We start from the raw sequence: 27570 nt of genomic DNA, 5'->3' as shown, positions 1-27570 counted from the left end.
ATTAACATTAACCATATACACATAGTAAACTATAATATTAACATTAACCATATGCACATAGTAAACTGTAATATTAATATTAACTGTATGCACATAGTAAACTATCACATTAACATTAACTATATACACAAACTATAATATTAACATTAATCATATACACATAGTTGATTATGGTTTGTGACGTGTCTGATTTTGTTTCTCCACAGAACTGAAGTGACGTGTTAGTTTGTGAGGAGATCAGTGTCTGTAGAGTCTACGTGAAGGAGATGAAGAGGAGAACACTGACTCTAAAATGAGTCTCATAACAGACAGTGAGGAGGGGGGCCCTGTCTCTAAAAGGAGTCGCCATGGAGACACAGAGGTGGGGGACACTGTTGACTACAGGACACAGAGAGCAGGATCTCCAGTGCCCAGCTGTGTGTCTATGAAGAGTGACAGATCCATACCTGAGCCTCTGAACTTCCATGGAGAGAGAGTGAACTTTGACCCAAGGTGAGTATGTTAATTATGGCACAGTAATAAACAATCAAAATAGATGATAAGGTTGAGTGGATTAGTGTAAGTAAAAAGATGAAATGATGGGGTTATTTTCTGAGAAACACGTGTGAGAGTTTCATGTTTCTGTCCTCAAGTTTCAACTGATGAACCAACGGTACAGTGAATCAGGTTACAAGACTCAGAATTTCACTACACCTGATGTAAAACTCCACAGATGTCTTACTGTGCAGTGCAGATTGCGTCTGAAAAAAACCTACGTCCTGTCTGTTTGTTTATTTGTTTGTATATTTGTTTGTTTTCACCTACAGACTGCAGACTCAGAGAGCAGGATCTCCAGTGCCCAGCTGTGTGTCTATGAAGAGTGACAGATCCATGCCTGAGCCTCTGCACTTCCATGGAGAGAGAGTGAACTTTGACCCAGGGTGAGTATGTTAATTATGGCACAGTAATAAACAATCAATTGTATCTCTTTTTCTCTTGGAATGAAAGATGACATATAAACACATCATGCGAGTTCTCTTCAAAGCTGGTTAAATGGCTTTTTCTCCGTTGTCTTTTCTACAAATTTTGACGACATGTTTGGAAGTTGTATCTTTTTTCTTAAAAGCAGCTTTATTAGTGAGCTATAGAGAGAGTTAGTGTGTAAATAATTCTTATTAATCTTGCATGGTTGTAGAGAAGAAGTGAAGGAGGTGATGTGTAGATAGATAAGAAGGGAGGAGCTGTCATCATGGGGAACATACCACAAGCATATATGGGATGCTTTAGGCAGCCGTGGCCTAACAGTTAGAGAAGCGGGCTTGTGAGCAAAAGGTCGCGGGCTTGTGAGCGAAAGGTCACCGGTTTGATCCCCTGGACCAGGGGAGTGAATGAACAGTACTTCCCCCTCCTTCAACATCCACGACTGAAGTGCCCTTGAGCAAGGTCACTTAACCCCCAACTGCTCCTCACTCCTGTCAGTGCTCTTGACAAAGGAGCTGGTCCCCGGGCTCTGCGGCTGCCCACTGCTCCTTGCGTGTGTGTGCTCACTGCTCCTAGTATGTGTGATTGTGTGTGTGTGTGAGTGCGCTCACTGGATGGGTTAAATCAGTGGTCTCCAAACTGTGGCCTGTAGGATAGATATTGCCTGCCCCCACATTCTGTATGGCCCCCGAAGCAACGTATGTGATATGTTGTATCTGGCCCTCTGGTTTATTTAGTTTGAGTTTCCATCATAAGGTGCATTGCGCTTGAAATTCCACATTTTTTCCTCTGCTGGCTACTCTATTTACAGGCTATTTCATCACTATGGCAACCATTTGTGCTGCACAGGCTCCTGCCGCAGTCTTGCGCCTCAAGAATACGCACGTCCATTGTAAATTCATTGTCTTATCCACCAGCAAGCACTGTACTGCAGACTGGTTAAGTGGGAATCTGTCCTGGAAGTCGTGGTGTCATGTGTGAACTTCATCTGGGTGAATGGACTGAACCACAGGAAGTTCCAAGAATTTCTTTGGGAGCTAGAGTGCGATTATGGAGACGTTTTACTACTACACGGAAATCCGCTGGCTAAGTCACGGCAGAGTCTTGAAGTGCTCGAATTAGCTGCTTCTCGAGGTCGACACTTTCCCTACATTCTCAGAATGTTCCTCACTCTGTCAAACCTCAGATATTACACAACTTACATTAAAATAGTTGATAAAATGATGATAATGGTTGGAATGCTGAAGAATTAGTTTGATTTTTTTTTTAAATTGTAGTTATCTCTTTATTATGTTTTATACACAACTCTGACAATGGAAACTAAACCCAGCTAACAATGATATATAAACAGACTGAAGTGCAGTATATCATTAGATGTAATGGTTTAATATTCAACTAAAGTAGACCTGTTGTTGTCCACGGTACTATTTAGTGTTACCGACATACTCCAGCCCTTGCAAAGAACCAGGCAGAGCGATTTGGTCCTCCCAAGACAAGGTTTGGAGAACCCTAGGTTAAATGATGGGTTAAATTCACTACCGAAATCAACAGTAATGGCAGCGCAGCCCTTAGTTCAGGTCCAGGCTCCATGATGGCGGCAGCTACTTATCATGGTCCTGAAGACACGGAATTTCATCCCACTGTGTGTATATGGCTGGGATGATGACAAAGAGAATTTTATTTCATACTGAACAGACGTTGAGTAGGTTCCATAATCCGACATTTCACTGTAACTCATTTAAAGCTCCACACACTACTCACTGTACACTGCAGATTGCATGTAAATAAACCTATGTCATCTTTTTTGTTTATTTGTTTGTTTTCACCTACAGACTGCAGACTCAGAGAGCAGGATCTCCAGTGCCCAGCTGTGTGTCTATGAAGAGTGACAGATCCATGCCTGAGCCTCTGCACTTCCATGGAGAGAGAGTGAACTTTGACCCAAGGTGAGTCTCTGTGTGATCAAGTCTGTTGTTTACTTAATAAACAGTGTTTACTTCTCACCAGTCTGACCAAAGTATTTAACATTTCACTAAGATTCAGAGGTCTGTCACGTCCACGACTGTTCAACAGGTGTTTTATGTTAATTATGATGTAATAGATGTTGTAGAGTAGGTTAAATAATAGAAGAGGAGGTTATATTATAGTGGATGTTTTATGTTAATGATGATGTAATAGGTGTTGTATAGTAGGTTAAATAATAGAAGAGGAGGTTATATTATAGTGGATGTTTTATGTTAATTATGATGTAATAGATGTTGTAGAGTAGGTTAAATAATAGAAGAGGAGGTTATATTATAGTGGATGTTTTATGTTAATGATAATGTAGTAGATGTTGTATAGTAGGTTAAATAATAGAAGAGGAGGTTATATTATAGTGGATGTTTTATGTTAATTATGATTAATAGATGTTGTATAGTAGGTTAACTAATAAAAGTGGAGGTTATATTATAGTGGATGTTTTATGTTAATGATGATGTAAAAGATGTTGTAGAGTAGGTTAAATAGTAGAAGAGGAGGTTATATTATAGTGGATGTTTTATGTTAATTATGATGTAATAGATGTTGTGGAGTAGGTTAAATAATAGAAGAGGAGGTTATATTATTGTGGATGTTTTATGTTAATGATGATGTAAAAGATGTTGTATAGTAGGTTAAATAATAGAAGAGGAGGTTATGTTATAGTGGATGTTTTATGTTAATTATAATGTAATAGATGTTGTAGAGTAGGTTAAATAATAGAAGAGGAGGTTATATTATAGTGGATGTTTTATGTTAATGATGATGTAATAGATGTTGTAGAGTAGGTTAAATAATAGAAGAGGAGGTTATATTATTGTGGATGTTTTATGTTAATGATGATGTAAAAGATGTTGTATAGTAGGTTAAATAATAGAAGAGGAGGTTATGTTATAGTGGATGTTTTATGTTAATTATAATGTAATAGATGTTGTAGAGTAGGTTAAATAATAGAAGAGGAGGTTATATTATAGTGGATGTTTTATGTTAATGATGATGTAATAGATGTTGTAGAGTAGGTTAAATAATAGAAGAGGAGGTTATATTATAGTGGATGTTTTATGTTAATGATGATGTAATAGATGTTGTAGAGTAGGTTAAATAATAGAAGAGGAGGTTATATTATAGTGGATGTTTTATGTTAATGATGATGTAAAAGATGTTGTAGAGTAGGTTAAATAATAGAAGAGGAGGTTATATTATAGTGGATGTTTTATGTTAATGATGATGTAATAGATGTTGTACAGTAGGTTAAATACTGTAACAGGAGTCATTAGGGATGGGAATGGAAAGAGAGGAAGGAAGGTAGATGGAGAAATGATAAAAAGCATAGAGACAGAGTGTTTGTAAAACATATATTGAATAGAGAGAGAGAGAAGGTGTGTAAAGTGTATATTGAATAGGGAGAGAGTGTGTGTAAAGTGTATATTGAATAGAGAGAGAGTGTGTGTAAAGTGTATATTGAATAGAGAGAGAGTGTGTGTAAAGTGTATATTGAATAGAGAGAGAGTGTGTATAGAGTATATATTGAATAGAGAGAGTGTGTGTGTAAAGTGTGTATTTAATAGAGATAGAGTGTGTGTAAAGTGTATATTGAATAGATAGAGAGTGTGTGTAAAGTGTATATTGAATAGAGAGAGAGTGTGTGTAAAGTGTATATTGAATAGGGAGAGAGTGTGTATAGAGTGTATATTGAATAGAGAGAGAGTGTGTATAAAGTGTGTATTTAATAGAGAGAGAGTGTGTGTAAAGTGTATATTGAATAGATAGAGAGTGTGTGTAAAGTATATATTGAATAGAGAGAGAGTGTGTGTAAAGTGTATATTGAATAGAGAGAGAGAGTGTATAGAGTGTATATTGAATAGAGAGAGTGTGTATAGAGTGTATATTGAATAGAGAGAGAGTGTGTGTAAAGTGTATATTGAGTAGAGAGAGAGAGTGTGTAAAGTGTATATTGAATAGATAGAGAGAGTGTGTAAAGTGTATATTGAATAGATAGAGAGTGTGTGTAAAGTGTATATTGAATAGAGAGAGTGTGTGTAGAGTGTATATTGAATAGAGAGAGTGTGTGTGTAAAGTGTGTATTTAATAGAGAGAGAGTGTGTGTAAAGTGTATATTGAATAGAGAGAGAGTGTGTGTAAAGTATATATTGAATAGAGAGAGAGTGTGTGTAGAGTGTTTATTGAATAGAGAGAGAGTGTGTGTAAAGTATATATTGAATAGAGAGAGAGTGTGTATAGAGTATATATTGAATAGAGAGAGAGTGTGTGTAAAGTATATATTGAATAGATAGAGAGTGTGTGTAAAGTATATATTGAATAGAGAGAGAGTGTGTGTAAAGTGTATATTGAATAGAGAGAGAGTGTGTAAAGTGTATATTGAATAGAGAGAGAGTGTGTGTAAAGTGTATATTGAATAGAGAGAGAGTGTGTGTAAAGTGTATATTGAATAGAGAGAGAGTGTGTATAGAGTGTATATTGAATAGAGAGAGAGTGTGTGTAAAGTGTGTATTGAATAGAGAGAGTGTGTGTGTGTAAAGTGTATATTGAATAGATAGAGAGTGTGTGTAAATTGTATATTGAATAGAGAGAGAGTGTGTGTGTAAAGTGTATATTGAATAGAGAGAGAGTGTGTATAGAGTGTATATTGAATAGACAGAGTGTGTATAGAGTGTATATTGAATAGAGAGAGAGTGTGTGTAAAGTGTATATTGAATAGAGAGAGAGTGTGTGTAGAGTGTATATTGAATAGAGAGAGAGTGTGTGTAGAGTGTATATTGAATAGAGAGAGAGTGTGTGTAAAGTGTGTATTGAATAGAGAGAGTGTGTGTGTAAAGTGTATATTGAATAGATAGAGAGTGTGTGTAAATTGTATATTGAATAGAGAGAGAGTGTGTGTGTGTAAAGTGTATATTGAATAGAGAGAGAGTGTGTGTGTAAAGTGTATATTGAATAGAGAGAGAGTGTGTGTAAAGTGTATATTGAATAGAGAGAGAGTGTGTGTAAAGTGTATATTGAATAGAGAGAGTGTGTATAGAGTGTATATTGAATAAAGAGAGAGTGTGTGTAAAGTGTGTATTGAATGAAGAGAGAGTGTGTGTAAAGTGTATATTGAATAGATAGAGAGTGTGTGTAAAGTATATATTGAATAGAGAGAGAGTGTGTGTAAAGTGTATATTGAATAGAGAGAGAGAGTGTATAGAGTGTATATTGAATAGAGAGAGTGTGTATAGAGTGTATATTGAATAGAGAGAGAGTGTGTGTAAAGTGTATATTGAGTAGAGAGAGAGAGTGTGTAAAGTGTATATTGAATAGATAGAGAGTGTGTGTAAAGTGTATATTGAATAGAGAGAGAGTGTGTGTAAAGTGTATATTGAATAGAGAGAGTGTGTGTAGAGTGTATATTGAATAGAGAGAGTGTGTGTGTAAAGTGTGTATTTAATAGAGAGAGAGTGTGTGTAAAGTGTATATTGAATAGATAGAGAATGTGTGTAAAGTATATATTGAATAGAGAGAGAGTGTGTGTAAAGTGTGTATTGAATAGAGAGAGAGTGTGTGTAAAGTGTATATTGAATAGAGAGAGTGTGTATAAAGTGTATATTGAATAGAGAGAGAGTGTGTGTAAAGTGTATATTGAGTAGAGAGAGAGAATGTGTAAAGTGTATATTGAATAAACAGAGAGTGTGTTTAAAGTGTATATTGAATAGACAGAGAGTGTGTGTAAAGTGTATATTGAATAGAGAGAGAGTGTGTGTAAAGTGTATATTGAATCGAGAGAGAGTGTGTATAGAGTGTATATTGAATAGAGAGAGAGTGTGTGTAAAGTGTATATTGAATAGAGAGAGAGTGTGTGTAAAGTGTATACTGAATAGATAGAGAGTGTGTGTAAAGTATATATTGAATAGAGAGAGAGTGTGTGTAGAGTGTATATTGAATAGAGAGAGAGAGTGTGTGTAAAGTGTATATTGAATAGAGACAGAGTGTGTGTAAAGTGTATATTGAATAGATAGAGAGTGTGTGTAAAGCATATATTGAATAGAGAGAGAGTGTGTGTAGAGTGTATATTGAATAGAGAGAGAGTGTGTGTAAAGTGTATATTGAATAGAGAGAGAGTGTGTATAGAGTGTATATTGAATAGAGAGAGAGTGTGTGTAAAGTATATATTGAATAGAGAGAGTGTGTGTAAAGTATATATTGAATAGAGAGAGAGTGTGTTTAAAGTGTATATTGAATAGAGAGAGAGTGTGTAAAGTGTATATTGAATAGAGAGAGAGTGTGTGTAAAGTGTATATTGAATAGAGAGAGAGTGTGTGTAAAGTGTATATTGAATAGAGAGAGAGTGTGTAAAGTGTATATTGAATAGAGGGAGAGAAGGTGTGTAAAGTATATATTGAATAGAGAGAGAGTGTGTATAGAGTGTATATTGAATAGAGAGAGAGTGTGTGTAAAGTGTGTATTGAATAGAGAGAGAGTGTGTGTGTGTAAAGTGTATATTGAATAGATAGAGAGTGTGTGTAAATTGTATATTGAATAGAGAGAGAGTGTGTGTGTAAAGTGTATATTGAATAGAGAGAGAGTGTGTATAGAGTGTATATTGAATAGAGAGAGTGTGTATAGAGTGTATATTGAATAGAGAGAGAGTGTGTGTAAAGTGTATATTGAATAGAGAGAGAGTGTGTGTATAGTGTATATTGAATAGAGAGAGTGTGTGTGTAGAGTGTATATTGAATAGAGAGAGAGTGTGTGTAAAGTGTGTATTGAATAGAGAGAGTGTGTGTGTAAAGTGTATATTGAATAGATAGAGAGTGTGTGTAAATTGTATATTGAATAGAGAGAGAGTGTGTGTGTGTAAAGTGTATATTGAATAGAGAGAGAGTGTGTGTGTAAAGTGTATATTGAATAGAGAGAGAGTGTGTGTAAAGTGTATATTGAATAGAGAGAGAGTGTGTGTAAAGTGTATATTGAATAGAGAGAGTGTGTATAGAGTGTATATTGAACAAAGAGAGAGTGTGTGTAAAGTGTGTATTGAATAAAGAGAGAGTGTGTGTAAAGTGTATATTGAATAGAGAGAGTGTGTATAGAGTGTATATTGAATAGAGAGAGAGTGTGTGTAAAGTGTATATTGAATAGAGAGAGAGTGTGTATAGAGTGTATATTGAATAGAGAGAGAGTGTGTGTAAAGTGTGTATTGAATAGAGAGAGAGTGTGTGTAAAGTGAATATTGAATAGACAGAGAGTGTGTGTAAAGTGAATATTGAATAGAGAGAGAGTGTGTGTAAAGTGTATATTGAATAGAGAGAGAGTGTGTATAGAGTGTATATTGAATAGAGAGAGAGTGTGTGTAAAGTGTATATTGAATAGAGAGAGTGTGTGTGTAGAGTGTATATTGAATAGATAGAGAGTGTGTGTAAAGTGTATATTGAATAGAGAGAGAGTGTGTATAGAGTGTATATTGGATAGAGAGAGAGTGTGTATAGAGTGTATATTGGATAGAGAGAGAGTGTGTGTAAAGTGTGTATTGAATAGAGAGAGAGTGTGTGTAAAGTGTATATTGAATAGAGAGAGTGTGTATTGAGTGTATATTGAATAGAGAGAGAGTGTGTGTAAAGTGTATATTGAATAGAGAGAGAGTGTGTATAGAGTGTATATTGAATAGAGAGAGAGTGTGTGTAAAGTGTGTATTGAATAGAGAGAGAACGTGTGTAAAGTCTATATTGAATAGAGAGAGAGTGTGTGTAGAGTGTATATTGAATAGAGAGAGAGTGTGTATAGAGTGTATATTGAATAGAGAGAGAGTGTGTGTAAAGTGTATATTGAATAGAGAGAGAGTGTGTGTAGAGTGTATATTGAATAGATAGAGAGTGTGTGTAAAGTGTATATTGAATAGAGAGAGAGTGTGTGTAAAGTGTGTATTGAATAGAGAGAGAGTGTGTGTAAAGTGTATATTGAATAGAGAGAGAGTGTGTGTAAAGTGTATATTGAATAGAGAGAGAGAGTGTGTATAGAGTGTATATTGAATAGAGAGAGAGTGTGTGTAAAGTGTATATTGAATAGAGAGAGAGTGTGTGTAGAGTGTATATTGAATAGATAGAGAGTGTGTGTAAAGTGTATATTGAATAGAGAGAGAGTGTGTATAGAGTGTATATTGGATAGAGAGAGAGTGTGTATAGAATGTATATTGGATAGAGAGAGAGTGTGTGTAAAGTGTGTATTGAATAGAGAGAGAGTGTGTGTAAAGTGTTTATTGAATAGAGAGAGTGTGTATTGAGTGAATATTGAATAGAGAGAGAGTGTGTGTAAAGTGTATATTGAATAGATAGAGAGTGTGTGTAAAGTATATATTGAATAGAGAGAGAGTGTGTGTAAAGTGTGTATTGAATAGAGAGAGAGTGTGTGTAAAGTGTATATTGAATAGAGAGAGAGTGTGTGTAAAGTGTATATTGAATAGAGAGAGAGTGTGTATAGAGTGTATATTGGATAGAGAGACAGTGTGTGTAAAGTGTATATTGAATAGAGAGAGTGTGTATAGAGTGTATATTGAATAGAGAGAGAGTGTGTGTAAAGTGTATATTGAATAGATAGAGAGTGTGTGTAAAGTATATATTGAATAGAGAGAGAGTGTGTGTAAAGTGTGTATTGAATAGAGAGAGAGTGTGTGTAAAGTGTATATTGAATAGAGAGAGAGTGTGTAAAGTGTATATTGAATAGACAGAGAGTGTGTGTAAAGTGTATATTGAATAGAGAGAGAGAGAGTGTGTAAAGTGTATATTGAGTAGAGAGAGAGTGTGTAAAGTCTATATTGAATAGACAGAGAGTGTGTTTAAAGTGTATATTGAATAGACAGAGAGTGTGTGTAAAGTGTATATTGAATAGAGAGAGAGTGTGTGTAAAGTGTATATTGAATAGAGAGAGAGTGTGTATAGAGTGTATATTGAATAGAGAGAGAGTGTGTGTAAAGTGTATATTGAATAGAGAGAGAGTGTGTGTAAAGTGTATATTGAATAGAAAGAGTGTGTATAGAGTGTATATTGAATAGAGAGAGAGTGTGTGTAAAGTGTATATTGAATAGAGAGAGAGTGTGTGTAAAGTGTATATTGAATAGAGAGAGAGTGTGTATAGAGTGTATATTGAATAGAGAGAGTGTGTGTGTAAAGTGTGTATTTAATAGAGAGAGAGTGTGTGTAAAGTGTATATTGAATAGATAGAGAGTGTGTGTAAAGTGTATATTGAATAGGGAGAGTGTGTGTAAAGTGTATATTGAATAGAGAGAGTGTGTGTGTAAAGTGTATATTGAATAGAGAGAGTGTGTGTGTAAAGTGTATATTGAATAGGGAGAGAAAGTGTCTGTAAAGTAAAGACCCGTCAGAGGAGAGTGTAGGGTAGACTGTGCAGAGTGATGTAAATAAGGTGAGAGTGAGAGTGGATAGACAGATGGAAAGATAAAGGGGTAGAATGAGGATGGAGAAATGATGGGAGGAATGGGACAGAAAAAAAGAAAGAACATGAATGGTTGTGTGGATAAGAGTTGCAGTATGTTCTGAGGAAATACTGACTGTAACAGTTCTAAATGTTGTTTTATAGATTTTGAACGGTTAGCGTTTAAAATAGTTATAATAGGGTTTGAACAGTTGTAGTAAAGTTTTTTGTGGATATAATAGGGTTGTAATAAGATTGTAGTAGTAGATTTGTTTGTGACTATTTGTTGTGTAACAGATAGATGATAAGGTTGAGTGGATTAGTGTAAGTAAAAAGATGAAATGATGGGGTTATTTTCTGAGAAACACGTGTGAGAGTGAACGGTACAGTGAATCAGGTTACAAGACTCAGAATTTCACTACACCTGATGTAAAACTCCACAGATGTCTTACTGTGCAGTGCAGATTGCATCTGAAAAAAACCTACGTCCTGTCTGTTTGTTTATTTGTTTGTTTATTTGTTTGTTTTCACATACAGACTGCAGACTCAGAGAGCAGGATCTCCAGTGCCCAGCTGTGTGTCTATGAAGAGTGACAGATCCATGCCTGAGCCTCTGCACTTCCATGGAGAGAGAGTGAACTTTGACCCAGGGTGAGTATGTTAATTATGGCACAGTAATAAACAATCAATTGTATCTCTTTTTCTCTTGGAATGAAAGATGACATATAAACACATCATGCGAGTTCTCTTCAAAGCTGGTTAAATGGCTTTTTCTCCGTTGTCTTTTCTACAAATTTTGACGACATGTTTGGAAGTTGTATCTTTTTTCTTAAAAGCAGCTTTATTAGTGAGCTATAGAGAGAGTTAGTGTGTAAATAATTCTTATTGTTCTTGTATGGTTGTAGAGAAGGAGTGAAGGAGGTGATGTGTAGATAGATAAGAAGGGAGGAGCTGTCATCATGGGGAACATACCACAAGCATATATGGGATGCTTTAGGCAGCCGTGGCCAAGAAGTTAGAGAAGCGGGCTTGTGAGCAAAAGGTCGCCTGTTCGATCCCCTGAAGTAAATTACATTTTCCGAATGTTCCACTCTGTCAGACCTTAGATATTACACTAGTTGCACTAAAATGGTTGATAAAATAATGACAATGACTGGAATGCTTAAGCGTAAGTTTGTTTTTGGTTTTTTAATTGTAGTTACCTATTATGTTTTATATGCAACTCTGACAATGGGCCCTGGCAATGTAAACTAAACCCAGCTAACAATGGCATACAAAATAGATTGAAATGTATCATTAGATGTAATGGGTTACTATTCAACTAAGCCAGACCTGTTGTTGTCCACGGTACTATTTACTGTTACTGACATACTCCAGCCAGGCAGAGTGATCTAGCCCTCCTAAGAAAGAGTTTGGGGAACCCTAGGTTAAATGATGGGTTAAATGCAGAGGATAAAATTCGTCATGGCAGTTAATGGGGGCAGCGCAGCTCTTAGTTCAGGTCCAGGCTCCATGATGGCGGCAGGTGCTTGTCATTGTCCTGAAGACACGGAATTTCATCCCACTGTGTGTATATGGCTGGGATGATGACAAAGAGAATTTCATTTCATACTGAACAGACGTTGAGTAGGTTCCATAATCCGACATTTCACTGTAACTCATTTAAAGCTCCACACACTACTCACTGTACACTGCAGATTGCATGTAAATAAACCTATGTCATCTTTTTTGTTTATTTGTTTGTTTTCACATACAGACTGCAGACTCAGAGAGCAGGATCTCCAGTGCCCAGCTGTGTGTCTATGAAGAGTGACAGATCCATGCCTGAGCCTCTGCACTTCCATGGAGAGAGAGTGAACTTTGACCCAGGGTGAGTCTGTGTGATCAAGTCTGTTGTTTACTTAATAAACAGTGTTTACTTCTCACCAGTCTGACCTGGTGTGTCACGTCCACGACTGTTCAACAGGTGTTTTATGTTAATTATGATGTAATAGATGTTGTAGAGTAGGTTAAATAATAGAAGTGGAGGTTATATTATAGTGGATGTTTTATGTTAATTGTGATGTAATAGATGTTGTAGAGTAGGTTAAATAATAGAAGAGGAGGTTATATTATAGTGGATGTTTTATGTTAATGATGATGTAATAGATGTTGTAGAGTAGGTTAAATAATAGAAGAGGAGGTTATATTATAGTGGATGTTTTATGTTAATTGTGATGTAATAGATGTTGTAGAGTAGGTTAAATAATAGAAGAGGAGGTTATATTATAGTGGATGTTTTATGTTAATGATGATGTAATAGATGTTGTAGAGTAGGTTAAATAATAGAAGAGGAGGTTATATTATAGTGGATGTTTTATGTTAATGATGATGTAATAGATGTTGTAGAGTAGGTTAAATACTGTAACAGGAGTCATTAGGGATGGGAATGGAAAGAGAGGAAGGAAGGTAGATGGAGAAATGATAAAAAAGCATAGAGAGAGAGTGTGTGTAAAGCATATATTGAATAGAGAGAGAGAGTGTGTGTAAAGTGTATATTGAATAGATAGAGAGTGTGTGTAAACTGTATATTGAATAGATAGAGAGTGTGTGTAAAGTGTATATTGAATAGAGAGAGTGTGTGTAAAGTGTATATTGAATAGAGAGAGAGTGTGTGTAAAGCGTATATTGAATAAAAGTGTATATTGAATAGAGAGAGAGTGTGTGTAAAGCGTATATTGAATAGAGAGAGAGTGTGTGTAAAGTGTATATTGAATAGAGAGAGAGTGTGTGTAAAGTATATATTGAATATAGAGAGAGAGTGTGTGTAAAGTGTATATTGAATAAAAGTGTATATTGAATAGAGAGAGTGTGTGTGTAAAGTGTGTATTGAACAGAGAGAGAGTGTGTGTAAAGTGTATATTGAATAGAGAGAGAGTGTGTGTAAAATATATATTGAATAGAGAGAGAGTGTGTGTAAAGTGTATATTGAATAGAAAGAGAGTGTGTGTAAAGTGTGTATTGAATAGAGAGAGAGTGTGTGTAAAGTGTGTATTGAATAGAGAGAGAGTGTGTGTAAAGTGTGTTTTGAATAGAGAGAGAGTGTGTGTAAAGTGTGTATTGAATAGAGAGAGTGTGTGTAAAGTGTGTATTGAATAGAGAGAGAGTGTGTGTAAAGTGTGTTTTGAATAGAGAGAGAGTGTGTGTAAAGTGTGTATTGAATAGAGAGAGAGTGTGTGTAAAGTGTGATTTGAATAGAGAGAGAGTGTGTGTAAAGTGTGTATTGAATAGAGAGAGAGTGTCTGTAAAGTGTGTATTGAATGGAGAGAGTGTGTGTAAAGTGTATATTGAATAGAAAGAGAGTGTGTGTAAAGTGTGTATTGAATAGAGAGAGAGTGTGTGTAAAGTGTATTTTGAATAGAGAGAGTGTGTGTATAATATATATTGAAAACAGAGAGAAAGTGTGTGTGGAAGCCTCTCTCTCTCTTTTTCTCTCTCTGTCAATGTCAGTTTAGTTTCTGCTGTACTGATTATTCTCTCACTTAAATATAACAATTTGTTCTGGGGTTTTATGTTCCTTTTTTTTTAGTAAGTTTCAGTTTGTTATATATGTATTTGCGTATTTGTGTATGTGTGTTTGTTTGTATTGATGTGTATGCATGTATGTATATCTGTGCATGTTTTTGTGTGTGCATGTGGATAGATTTTGCTTTTTTTTCTCGTTGCCTGAGTAAAATGACTGGTCCACAATAAAAGTATTGTTAATATTTTCAACTCTGTCTCTCTCTCTCTATCTTTCCCTACCTCTCTGTCTCTGTCTCTGCCCCCCTCCCCCCTCTCTCTACCTGTCTCTCTTCAGTGTGGAGACAGATCTAACTGAGGGTCAGAACGTCCAACACAACACATTCAAGTCTGAGTTACATCTTCTCCTGCTGAGAATCATTGAGGGTCATAAAACCACCCTGAAAAAGAAGTATGAATGCTTATATGAAGGTGTCGCACTGAAAGAAAACCAAACCCTCCTCAACAGCATTTACACAGAGCTCTACATCACAGAGGGAGAGAGTGAAGGAGTGAATGAGAAACATGAGATTTTACAGATTGAAGCAGCATCCAGGAAATGGGTTTCTCAAGACAAACCAATCAGCTGCAATGACATCTTCAAACCCTTGTCAACCAACAGAACTAAACAGCAGAAAAAATCTTTGTCAAGAGAGAAACCTGAAAGGGACAGGCAAAAGCCAGAAATCAGAACTGTACTCACCAAGGGCATTGCTGGAATTGGAAAAACAGTCTCTGTGCAGAAGTTCATTCTGGACTGGGCAGAAGGAAGGACCAATCAGGACATTGATTTTGTGTTGGTTCTTCCTTTTAGAGAACTGAACTTGGTTAAAGATGAACAGTTCAGTCTTCATGGACTCCTGTTAGAGTTTCACCCAGAGCTGAAAGACTTAGATCCAAAGAAATATAATGACTGTAAAATGCTGTTCATCTTTGATGGTTTAGACGAAAGTCGACTTCAGCTGAATTTTTCTGAGAGGCTGTGTGATGCGACCAAAACATCATCAGTGAATATACTGATATCAAACCTCATCAAAGGAAATCTTCTTCCATCTGCACTCATCTGGATAACCTCCAGACCAGCAGCAGCCAGTCAGATCCCCTCTAAATTCATCAGTCGCGTGACAGAAGTCCAAGGATTCAGTGATTCCCAGAAAGAGGAATACTTCAGAAAAAGAGTCAGTGATGAGAGTCAAGCCAACAGAATCATCTCACACATCAAGACATCAGTGAGTCTCCACATCATGTGTCACATCCCAGTGTTCTGTTGGATTTCAGCCACCGTGCTTCAGGAAATGCTGCGTCGAGACAATGTTAAAGAGATCCCTAAAACTCTGACTGAGATGTACACACACTTCCTGCTCATTCAGACTAAAGTGAAGAAGCAGAAATATGAAGAGAAAGTTGAGACAGACTCAAAGAATCTTCTGGAATCAAGCAAGGAGATCTTTCTGAAACTTGCAAAGCTGGCTTTTAAGCAGTTGATGAGGGGTAATGTCATGTTTTATGAAGAGGATCTGAGAGAATGTGGTGTTGATGTGAGTGAGGCCACAGTGTACTCTGGGATTTGTACTGAGATCTTCAAGGAGGAATCTGTGTTTCGTCAGAAGAAGGTCTACTGCTTTGTGCATCTGAGTGTTCAAGAGTTCTTTGCTGCTCTCTATGTGTTTTATTGCTATGTAAACAGGAACATGAAGGCACTGAAATATTTTCTGAAGAAAAAGACCAGAGGGGAGCCAAACAATGTTCTCTTGGTTGAGTTACTGAAAGGAGCTGTGGATAAATCTTTGGAGAGTAAGGATGGACATCTTGATCTGTTTGTCCGCTTCCTTCATGGCATCTCACTAGAGTCCAACCAGAGACTCCTACAAGGCCTGCTGACACACACACAGAACAACCAAATAAGCATAAACCAAATAAGCCGTTACATCAAAGAGTTAAATAAAGATGGCGTCCCACCTGAGAGATGGATCAATCTACTGCACTGCCTGACTGAAATGAATGATCACTCTCTCCATGAAGAAATTCAAGCTTTTGTCAAGTCTGAAAATTACAGAACTAAACTCTCACTTGCACACTGCACAGCACTGGCCTACATGTTTCTGATGTCAGAGGAGGTGCTGGATGAGTTTGACCTGAAGAAATACAACACATCAGATGAGGGTCGTAGGAGACTGCTCCCAGCTGTGAGGTGCTGCAGAAAAGCTCTGTGAGTTTTCAGTTTCACTTTTTTTCTGAAGATACCCACTCTTTAGTAGCTTTATTTGATGGAAAATTGTGGGAATTCTCTGGTCATGTTTTGGTATGTTTTTGTGGAATACATATAATGTAATGAATTTCATTACAATAATGATACTTTGATGAAGGTGTCGTTAAAGCTGATTTGATTAAACATATTCTGAATGGGAAACAGTGATCGGTCTGAAATAAATATCACACATTGTTATTTATCTACTCATCAAAAGTGAGGTTTTTAGCACTGAGTGAATAATATAGTGTTGTATATATTTCAGATGCCTTCTGGGAAACACTCTGTTTATTGAGCTGCTACAAATGCAATATTTCATTATTTGAATGTGGATGATGGTTACAAGATCAAAATTTCAATAAAACAACAATAAAATGTCATGATTAAAATGTCCCCGGAGTCCAACCCTAGAACTGATTTACAAGATAATTTCATTCTTTAAAAAGTCAGTGTTTTGTTTTCCTTCTCCCTGTGTAGACTCAGAGACTATAACCTCACTCAGCAGTCCTGTGAAACTATCGCCTCAGCTCTGAAGTCAGTGAACTGCCCCGTGAGAGAACTGGACCTGAGAAGCACTGGTGTTCAGGATTCAGGAGTGATGATGCTCTGTGCCTCACTAAAGAATCCAAACTGTAAACTGGAAATACTGAGGTCAGTAATTCTGAATGGAGCAACTTGTTGATCTTTCTTTTCAGTCATGCTGTAAATATCATTTTTCCAATCAAACTAAACTTTTGGACAGTCTAGACTAAACTGATGCTTATAGACAGGTCACAGAGACATTTGCATGAGTGTGTGAATATTATCTTCTCTCTCTCTGATTGGATGCTGGGAGTGTGGGAGTGTAAGAACATGTTGACAATTGAAAGGACGTTTTCCAAGGACATGAGTCTGTCCCTGTTTTTGTTTTCTGTTTGTTTCTTTTCTTTTGTGGTGGGAGAATGAGGAGATGAGAGACAGACAGTCTAATCGGAGTTTGGCTGCAGCCAATCAAATCATGTTATTTTCCAGCTATTCATTATGTGTTTGATTTTGAATTGAACATAGAGATCAATGACTTCACATTCATCCAGTCATGAGTCCAGTATGATGAGTGCACTCCTTTATATGTACTGTGATGGGTTTTCTGCTTTTGTTCTTTTTCCTCTGAGCTCTACACAGTCACTGATCCTCATAGTTAACACTGCAGTAGTGTATGAATCAGTGATAAAGTGAACACATCAAATCACATTATCTGACTTTATGAAAAAGATGAAAGCTGGGTCTGATGACAATAGTAAGACCAACAGTCAGGAACAGAGTCACTCTCCAGAGGGAACAAACAGCATCATCAACAATGGCAGGTTTCTGATATTTCTAATCTTCTCACACAGTAGACTGTAAGCGTACATTTACTAGCGTGAATAAGTTTGTTTCATTCAGGATGGTTTAGATTTAGTGTTTTGCTGTGTTTGTTACTTAGGGACAACAGAGCAATATTCCATGTTTTTTTTGTGGTCCATTATGTGACTATATCCATATATGTCAGGTGAGTGAATGAACTCTGAAACACAATAAAACATTTGGTGAAATGGTGGGAGCCATGGTCAGTGAAAGCACAGCAGTAGCCATAACGGTGTCTGGAAAAGCATAATTTGCGCATAATTTCATCGATTCCCGCACACATTTCCCGCAAACGGCAGTGCCAGTGTTGTCAACCTCAGGATCCTCACTAAGGTGAAACAGCAGTCCAACGACAAGTTTCAGGCTAACTGGCTAGAATTTAATGGTGAAATGAGCTGCCCGATTTAAAATGTATGGTTCTGTATGGGCTTATTTTGCTGTCTTTATTATGAGAGCGCACATAAAATATAAACGAGCGTGTAAAAACAGAAACTGAGGAGTGAAAAATAATGTTGTGGAATAAAGCTGGAATCATGAGCGTACACAAGTTGGTATTGAGCACAGACATGAGGGTTGCGTCGACGTTTCAATTTGCTTGCTCTCACTCTAATTTGGAGCGCTCGCCCTTGATGTATTTTTCCAGTCGGAAATACATTATGGATTAAGGCTTGGCTAGATGACACCTCTCTGTTTTTGTTGTGCTGCAGCAGTCTCTCCACTTTCCTCCTCTCTTTTGCCTCTTCAGCTCATGTTGCACGTCTTTGAGATTCTCCCTGTCTCCGTTTCTAAAGGCCTCCTTTTTCTTGTTGAGGAGTGCCTTGATGACACTGGCGATCCATGGCTTGTTATTGGTGAAGCAGTGTACAGTACAACACTGTCCCTACAGAAGTTGATGTAGTCAGTGGTGCAGTCAACCGTCCTGTTCCCCTGTGGCTTCAGCAGAACATTCCAATCTATGCACTCAAAACAGTCCTTTAGTGACTCTGGTGACCACTTCCTGACAGAACGAGTGGTTGCCGGCTGCCTCAGTACACAAGGTTTGTAACAAGGCTGGAGAAACACTAGATTGTGATCTGACCTGCCAAGTGGTGGTAGAGCTACAGCACTGTAAGCCTCCTTAACATAGGCATACAACAGACTGTGTTTTATTTTCCCTGGTAGGCCAGTCAACAAACTGTAAAGCCAGCTGAATGGGAGGTGAGAGTGGTGTGATTGAAATCCCCCAAAATTGCAATGAATGCATCAGGGTGTTGGGTCTGTATTCTCGTGACAGTCTCATGGATGACGTCACATGCCCCTGCTCGCTGTGGAATGTAAACAACAATGGCGATGACATTAGAGATCATTAATAAGGTCTCAGACCTACTGCCAAAAGCTAAATATCCTGACAGCAGATCTTCTCCTTCACTGTAATATGGACAGGGTTACACCACGCAAAGGCAAATCTTAAGAGGAACTTTGCAGAACACTACAACTTTTAACATGTAAGGTCAACTCTGCTGTACGATCAGTCAAACGGCAGAGCCGAGAAAGGAGTTCATATTGTCAAACAGCTGCTTAGCTCTGTTAAGTTCCTGAGCTTCACCTCTGGAACATGGTGTGAACTTCTGAACTTTTTGTGTTGTCCTTTTGGACGGCTTATTTACTGTTTAAATTTTCATTAGTCTCTCCAATTTTCAATATACAGTTAATTACAACGTGCGTTTGTCCTGTACCCAAAAATATCACACTGTTTGTTTGAGGAATTTAAGCAAATTTTTCACAACATTTAACACCTTTTTGTCTAACTCTATCAGTACAATTTTTAATTCTTAAATGAGTGAATGCTTGTGCTCTCTCTCTCTCTCTCTCTTGCTCTTTGTCCAGACTTGCTGGTTGTAAACTCACTGAACAGTCCTGTTCATCTATAGCCTCAGTTCTACAGTCAGTAAACTGTCCCCTGAGAGAACTGGACCTGAGTAACAATGACTTTCAGGATTCAGGAGTGAAGTTTCTCTGTGTGGGACTGAAGAATCCACACTGTAAACTGGAGATACTAAGGTCAGTATTAGTCAGGAACCGAAAATATTAAAATCAACTTCATTTTAACATAACAAATCAGATGAACACCTGATATTCCACACCTTAAAATGTTTTGAGGAAACTCATGAAAAGCTGTAAAATTAGTGTCAGTGATGTGTTTTCTGTCCTAGACTTGTGTTTAAATGGTGATTTTTCCGCACTCACAGCCATAAGGAGGAGCTTCTTTCCTGTTGTAGTCTTGTGTTTGTATTGACAGGGTATCCACTCTCAGGGTAGTTATACAGCTTCACTATTGAGTCTCTTCTGTGGAAATTGAGATGGGACCTTTAGGGGTTTCCAGTAGTAGTAGGAGACTATTGGACACTATATTGCCTGTCTGGCCATGAGGGGGTCTCCGCTCTCTCTGTGGTCCTTCTCAAGATTTCTTCCAGACCTTTATTTAATCACTCGAATTCTTCCATTTTTTTGCCCTGTTACACCTTGGCTTTTGGGGGCAGTTTTTTCTTGTCTGCGATGAGGATTAAGTCAGGGGGTGTTGTCCTGTTTTGTTGGTTGTAAACATGTGGGCATGTAAAGCCCTTTGAGACTGTAAACAGTGATACTGGGCTTTAAATAAACTTGAAAAATTGAAACTAAGCATGTTTTATCAGCAGACACTGATGGTATATCAGTGTTTATTGCAAGACAAGTAGATTTTTCCGACTCTTAACAAAAGTTTGACCTCATATGAGTTAACTGGGTTAAAACTTGTTGCGCTCTCTCTCTCTCTCTCTCTCTCTCTCTCTCTCTCTCTCTCTCTCTCTCTCTCTCTCTCTCTCTCTCCAGACTTGCTCTCTGTAAATTTACTGAACAGTCCTGTTCATCTATAGCCTCAGTTGTACAGTCAGTAAACTGTCCCCTGAGAGAACTGGACCTGAGTAACAATGACCTTCAGGATTCAGGAGTGAAGTTTCTCTGTGTGGGGCTGAATAATCCACACTGTAAACTGGAGATACTGAGGTCAGTATTAGTCAGGAACTTAAATACAATATTTAGAATGACTACATTCATATTAAAATTTCTTTCTCTCTCTCTCTCTCTGTAGGTTGTCTGGTTGTTTAGTGACAGAGGAAGGCTGTTATTCTCTGGCTTCAGCTCTGAGTTCAAACCCCTCACACCTGAGAGAACTGGATCTGAGCTACAATCACCCAGGAGACTCAGGAGTGAAGCCTCTCTCCACACAGATGAATCAACACTGTCGACTTAAGTCAGTACAGTCTGTGTGTGTGTGTGTTTGTGTGTTGTATGTGTCTGTGTGTGTGTGTGTGTATGTATGAGACTCACCCACTGTCTGTTTTGTGTTTTTGTAGTGTGGAGCATGGAGGAGAATTCAGGATCAAACCAGGATTAAGAAAATGTGAGCACACACACACACACACACACACACACACACACACACAGACATCCCAACACTGAGTTTGGCTCACCCATGGAAAAGAGACCATTTATCTAAATTCCTAAAAAATGCAACTTTTGTTTTATGAAAAAAGAGAGATAGTAAATATGACAAAATATGACTCTTTTTTAAAAATGTCTTTAATTAATTAATTTCATTGTGTGTGTTCAAAAGGAATACAGAAAGCGGGTGAATAAAATAAGTAAACAAACACACACACACACACATACAGAGTTGAGAGTGTGTGATATGTTTTCCCCTCTAATTTCTCCTCTTCTCTGTAGATGTCTGTGATCTCACACTGGACCCAAACACAGTAAACACACTCCTCTCTCTGTCTGAGGGGAACAGAAAGGTGACACATGTGAGAGAGAAACAGTCGTATCCTGATCATCCAGAGAGATTTGATAGGTGGTATCAGGTCATGTGTAGAGAGAGTCTGACTGGACGCTGTTACTGGGAGACTGAGTGGAGTGGAGATGAGGCTGCTATAGCAGTGACATATAAAGGAATCAGGAGGAAAGGAGTGAGTGATGACTGTGGGTTTGGATACAATGAAAAGTCCTGGAGTCTGGAGTGGTCTGGTAACAGATACTCTGTCCGCCACAATAATCAGAGAACTGTCATACCTCATGACCCCTCACACACACACAGAGTAGGAGTGTATCTGGACTGGTCGTCTGGAACTGTGTCCTTCTACAGCGTCTCCTCTGACACACACACACTCACACACTTACACACATTCCACTGCACATTCACTGAACCCCTCTATGCAGGGTTTACTGTTTTCTCTGGCTCCGTGTCTCTGTGTCAGATAAAATAAATAAACACACACACTCTGAAATACACACACACCCTGAAACACACATTCTTTTTCTCTTTTTCGCACACACATGCACGCACACACACAATGTTCATATATACCATTTACATTTATTTACACTTCCACTTGGACACACAAGCACATAAAAACGTGTGTGTATGAAGTGCAGTCAGAGTTTCACTGATGAATCAGAAATCAGTTACTGTAATAAACAATTATTCATAAATTTACAAAGTTTTGTAGAGATTTTTTTTTTTTTTGGCCCGCCACCACTCCCCTCTGGGTTGTATGAAAGTAAATGGAGAAGTACATGTGCGGATGTGGGAGGTATGAGGTCCGAGTGTAAGATGATCAAAGGGAGGAAGTAAAATTTGGTAAGGGTGTGTGTGTGTGTGTGTGTGTGTATGTCGGTGGAGTTAGTTAATAGGGAAGTCAAATGAGCTGATAAAAGAACCCCAAATGTTTTTGAAGTGTGAGATTTGATGCTGGGATGAAATTTGTTCCATGGATATGTAATCTTTGAGGAGGTTTAACTGCTGTGTAATGATTAATGTATTCCTAGTTTTCCAGTTCAGGAGGATTGTTTTCTTGGTGAAAGTTAAGGTGATGAGTATAGTTTTTGGGTTCTGGATTGGTGGTTTAATTACTGAGAGATCTCCGAGTAGACAGAGGGATGGTGATAGTGGAATGCTACAGCTCATAATAAGAGAAATTTTGTCAATGACTTGTTGCCAGAAATGTTGAGTTGGAGGGCATAGCCAGGTTGAGTGGAGATAATTATTTGGGATATTTAGTGAGCATTGTAAGCATGTGTCTTAGTCTTTAAGTCCCATTTGATACATCCTGTGCTGAGTGATGTGTGCTCTGTGGATTACCTTGTACTGTATTAGTTGTAGGTTGGTATTTTTTGTCATGCAGATTTGGGTCCAGAATTCAGTATCAGAGGTGAGTGATAAAGCATTTTCCCAGGCTTTGACAGGAATGGAGACTGTTGAATATGTAGTGGATAATAGTTTATGTAACTTTGAAAGAATTTTCTTCGGGTTGGTTATTTTGTTGATTTCTTCTATAAGTGGGGAACAGAGTAAATTGTTATTTGATAAATTGATTTTGGATTTTAGAACAGACTTTAATTGCAGGTACTGGAGTTCTTTCCAAACATTGTGCTTTTGGACCAGATGTAGAAAAGTAATGCAGTTGTTATCCTGGAAAAGATGGTGGAGGTGTGTGTTATCCCTTTGTTTTCACCTGTTGAAGATAAGTGGTTTACTGTTGAGTCGAAAGTCAGGGTTGTACCAAACTGGAGTATACTTGCAGGATTTCATAGTAGATATGAAGAGTTTGTTTGATTTTCCACCAGGCTATCAGAGTTGTTGAAATTACTGTATTATTAAAGCAATTATGGTGTTTTATAGTGGTGTTGAGAAATGGAAGGTCGGATATTGAAATGACCTTACATTCTGATTGTTCTATTTCTATCCATGAATTGTTCTGCTGGTTTGGGTGAATCTGATTGGTGATATACTGTAGCTGATTTGATAGGACAGTAATTTTGGAGGTTTGGGGCTTCTAAACCTCCTTGAGTTTTGTGTTTCTGTATTGTGATCAGTTTCATTCGGAGTGTTTTGTTTTTCCAATAGAATTTGCTTATTATGGGGTCTAATGAGTTTAACCATTTAGTGGTGGGCTGGGTCAGTATCACTGTGAAAAGGTCATTGATTTTTGGTAATATGATCATTTTAACAGTTGCTATTCTGCCAATTAATGAGAGAGGTAAGTCTATCTAGCGGTTTAAGTCGTCTCCTATTGTTTTTATTAATGGAGTGAAGTTTGGGTGGAATAACTCTGACAGTCTGGTGGAAATGTTAATGCCCAAATACTTAATGTTACCAGTGGGAATTGGGAGAGGTGGGTTTTGAGCTGCAGCATTCCAGTCATTGCTATATATGGGCAGGGGTGGACAGTAACGAAGTACATTTACTTGAGTACTGTACTTAAGTACATTTTTTGAGTATCTGTACTTTACTTGAGTGTTTTTTTTTTTTTTTTTGGAAACTTATGACTTTTACTCCACTACATTTGAAATAGAAATATTGTACTTTTCACTCCACTACATTTCTATGAAGGTTCTTGTTACTCGTTACTTTAACGCACAGCTTTGAAGTCAGCGGATGAATTTTCTTTTCTAAAATGCGATAGGCAATCTCGGGGGAAAAAACAATCACAGTAAACTACTCCAATGCTGTCAGTCAAGTGCGTGCTGCATTTTTTTTAACAACTGAACTTGGCAGTTTTACTGATGGCTACTACAGTGTAAGATAAAGATGATGAAGATAAAGGTTCCTCACCAGAGCAGCCATGGCCATATCTTACGTCCATGTCTGAGATTTTTGAAATCAACTGGTTTCCAAGCTAATCGCTTCCCATATGCGTACGGAAACCAGTTGGCTTGAAAACCATTTGGGGCATAACACCGGGTCCTGTGTGAATCCACTTCTGACGCATACTAATGGTTAGCTAGCGAAAATGCAGAGTTAACGTTACTGACAAAAATCCTTTCTGAAATACATGTTTTAATCTTGTCAGGTAAACACAGTAATATTTGTAAGGTCAGCGGATTCATGTATAACCCGGTCCCAATAAGACGAGGGGGGCCGGAATCAAGCGGTGACGATGGTCATCCAGCTGTTTCACGTTTCAGACAATGCTATGTAGTAGAAGTAAAATTAACCTAGCCTACAACATTATGACGTGTTTATCCTTTTAAGGCCAATCTGAGTTAACCTAGTGCCTGTTTAACTGAAGCTATACACTGTCTTTTATAGAAGAAGCATTTGGTTCAACTGTGTTTCTATAGGCTTTGTAGTATATTCCACAAGCTTTTTATTCTACAGGTTCTACAAGCAAGTCAGTGCATTCAGTAGGTTGTTTCAGAGTCATTAGACTCTGTAAATGCATTGTTGCAACAATACAACAATGCGATGACATTAAAAAGAAAATGTACTTTTGAATACTTAAGTATTTTTAAAAACAAGTACTCCAGTACTTTAACTGAAGTAAAAATTGAACTGAACAAATATTACTTGTAGTGGAGTAATATTTGACCAGGGGTATCTATACTTTTACTCAAGTAATGGAGTTGTTTACTTTGTCCACCTCTGTATATGGGTAGAATTGTTGATTTTGTCCAATTTATGGCATAGTTGGAGTTGGGAGAATGAATTAATGAGCTTGTTGGCCTCTTGTAAAGAGTTGAATGGTTCTTGTAGATAAAGCAATATATCTTCGGCATAAAGGCTAATCTTGTGATGACTGTTGGGGGTTTGGATTCCATTAATATTGTTATTTTGACGTATTGCAGCAGTGAGAGGTTTGATGAACAAGGCAAAAAACAATGGAGAGAGTGGGCATTCTTGTCTGGTTCCCCTGTGGACTGTGAAATGTTGTGATGTTAATCCATTGGTAACAGTTGTGGCCATTGGTGAACTGTACAGTATTCTTATCCACTAAATGAATGATTGTCTGAAACCAAGTCTGAGTGGTGTTGCAAGTAAGAATTTCCAGTTTGCTCTATGGAAAGCTTCATCTCATGATACTATTTCTATTTTCAATTTGTTTTGTTTTGACAAGTTAATTAGATTAAATAATCTGCGCATGTTATTTGAACTTTATGTTTTAGTTTATTTGTTTTTATTTTGTGTCAAACACAGTATAAACATGCACATGTCAGAGAGAAAGATACAAATAAAATATTACATATAAAAACATTGAAAGTGTTCCTGATGCTGAACACACACACACACACACACACTCTCTCTCTCTCTAGCTCACACACACACTCTCACTCTCTCACACACACACACACACTCTCTCTCTCTCTTACACACACAATTGCTCTCTTTCTCTCTCTCACTGTTTCTTACAGTCTCCCTTTCTCTCTTCCTCTTTCTCACACTTGCTCTCTCTCTCTCACTCACACACACAGTCTCACACAGTCACTCTCCCTGCCTCTTTCTATCACCCATACACTCTATTTCTTTCCCTCTCTCTCTCTCTCTCTCTCTCTCTCTCTCTCTCTCTCTATCAGACACGCACTCTCTCTCACACACACATGCTGGACGTCACCGATTAAAACTCTAAGAAGCCCTCAAAACAACTCAGTAGGCATTTCATGATACCAGTATGTAGTAGTCGATACCAATACCTGTGAAATTCCACAATTCTCGATACCCAATTCCATACCACGGTAAAAAAAAACCATAACAATAAATTCTATGGACTTCAACGTACACTCCTTAATTAAAAACATTTGAAGATTACAAAAACAGTGGCATGTAGCTTTCAAGTAACAAAAAGAAACAACTATTAACTTTACAAAAGTTATCAGGTATGGCTCGATGTCTGTAAGAAAACAGCAGAGGCTGCACACACAATGTATTAACACACACATATACACACATCCCTCTATATACTCCGAGTGCAAGCAGCAATAGTCCAGAAATATTCATTTAAAATGCTGTTGTTATATTTTGAGGACAGATGACACAAACTGAACTGTAAGGACGGTGAAAGCACCCGATCCGGTCTGCACATGCGCATAACTTAACCGGAAACACAGCTTATTCCTGCACAATTTGTACCGTGTGACAATTTGAGCAGAAACTGTCCACTTGATGGGCATCAAGTGCAGCAGCCGAGCGAGGGGCCTCTGGCACGGCCAGAGCGAGGACCAGAAACTAGAACATGGACATAAATCAGAACAGGGACAAGCACCAGAACAGGGACAAAAAACGGAACTGGATCAGGAACAAGGCCCAGGACTGGAGGCCCACAGGTGAGCAAAGCCTCTGTGGTGACAGGAGCAGGATTGGGACAGACTGGGACAGGATCAGGAGCAGGTATGGGAAACCCAGAAGTGTATACAGCCTCTGTGGCAACAGGAGCAGGACCTAGAACCAAAACAGGGACAGAACAGGCAGAAATAGGAGCAGGAGACCCAGGAGAGGGCTGGAGGTCGACTGGGGCACCCCACTTGGGAGCGGGCCGCTTGTCGATCGGAGTAGCGGACTCGGCAGCAGGCAAATTGGGCTCAGGCACTGGCACAGACCAGCGTGCATACTCGGGCACTGCCACGGACTTGACATCGTCCACGGCGCTGGGCAGCGGAACCTCCCTGGCGCTGAGCAGCGGGACCTCCCTGGCGCTGAGCAGCGGAACCTCCCTGGCGCTGAGCAGCGGAACCTCCCTGGCGCTGGGCAGTGGAACCTCCCTGGCGCTGGGCAGTGGAGAGACCCATTGTCTTTTAGAGCCACGCTTCTTTTTGGAAACTTAAAAAGGTGGCTCTAGGGAGTCCAGAGGACCAGAAACAGCAACAAGATCAAGACCAGGAGCTAGCTCTGGAGCCACCAGGCTGGAGAGTGTGGCAGTTTGGAGCACTGAGATGGCTGGTAGCAGCAAGGAGTTGTCACATGTTGAGTGTGCAGAAGGCGCCACCCAGGCTAGGATCGAACCACGCTTGTTCAATTCCTGGCTGCTGACTCCTCCACTGAGCCACCCTGGCAGCAGAGTATTTCCAGTTTCTCCAATCTTTGGCCCCAACGCCATGAACTGGGGGTCAAAAGTGATGAGAAACTGGTCGACAAACTCCTCAAAGCTGGCTTTGCAGAAAAAATTCTTGGTAGCACACTGGGGACGCCATCAAGCGTTCCAATGCTGGCCACTCCA

The 27570-nt window shown here is 38.3% G+C and overlaps 1 protein-coding gene across 1 annotated transcript; it reads left to right on the top strand.

Moving 5' to 3' along the window:
- The first annotated feature begins 424 nt into the window (after positions 1-424).
- Positions 425-26684, top strand: LOC115821729 (NACHT, LRR and PYD domains-containing protein 12-like). Its single transcript, XM_030785529.1, has 13 exons — positions 425-492; positions 807-920; positions 2793-2906; positions 10933-11046; positions 12152-12265; positions 14234-16144; positions 16661-16834; positions 19433-19606; positions 20414-20587; positions 20673-20834; positions 20938-20984; positions 21308-21807; positions 26532-26684. The coding sequence occupies exons 1-13, from the start codon at positions 425-427 to the stop codon at positions 26682-26684; spliced, it is 3819 nt and encodes a 1272-aa protein (XP_030641389.1).
- The last annotated feature ends 886 nt before the right edge of the window (positions 26685-27570 follow it).

This window comes from Chanos chanos, chromosome 9 (genome assembly GCF_902362185.1).
Source record: "Chanos chanos chromosome 9, fChaCha1.1, whole genome shotgun sequence".
Classification (NCBI taxonomy): domain Eukaryota; kingdom Metazoa; phylum Chordata; class Actinopteri; order Gonorynchiformes; family Chanidae; genus Chanos; species Chanos chanos.
This window is presented reverse-complemented; position numbering and strand designations above follow the sequence as displayed.

Bases quoted from the DNA above. Each gene is read 5' to 3' on its own strand.
- LOC115821729 (XM_030785529.1), top strand. From the start codon at position 425: ATGAAGAGTGACAGATCCATACCTGAGCCTCTGAACTTCCATGGAGAG. The intron at 19,607-20,413 runs GTCAGTATTAGT...CTCTCTCTCCAG, and splicing joins TGTAAACTGGAGATACTAAG to ACTTGCTCTCTGTAAATTTA. The intron at 20,985-21,307 runs GTGAGCACACAC...TCTTCTCTGTAG, and splicing joins CAAACCAGGATTAAGAAAAT to ATGTCTGTGATCTCACACTG.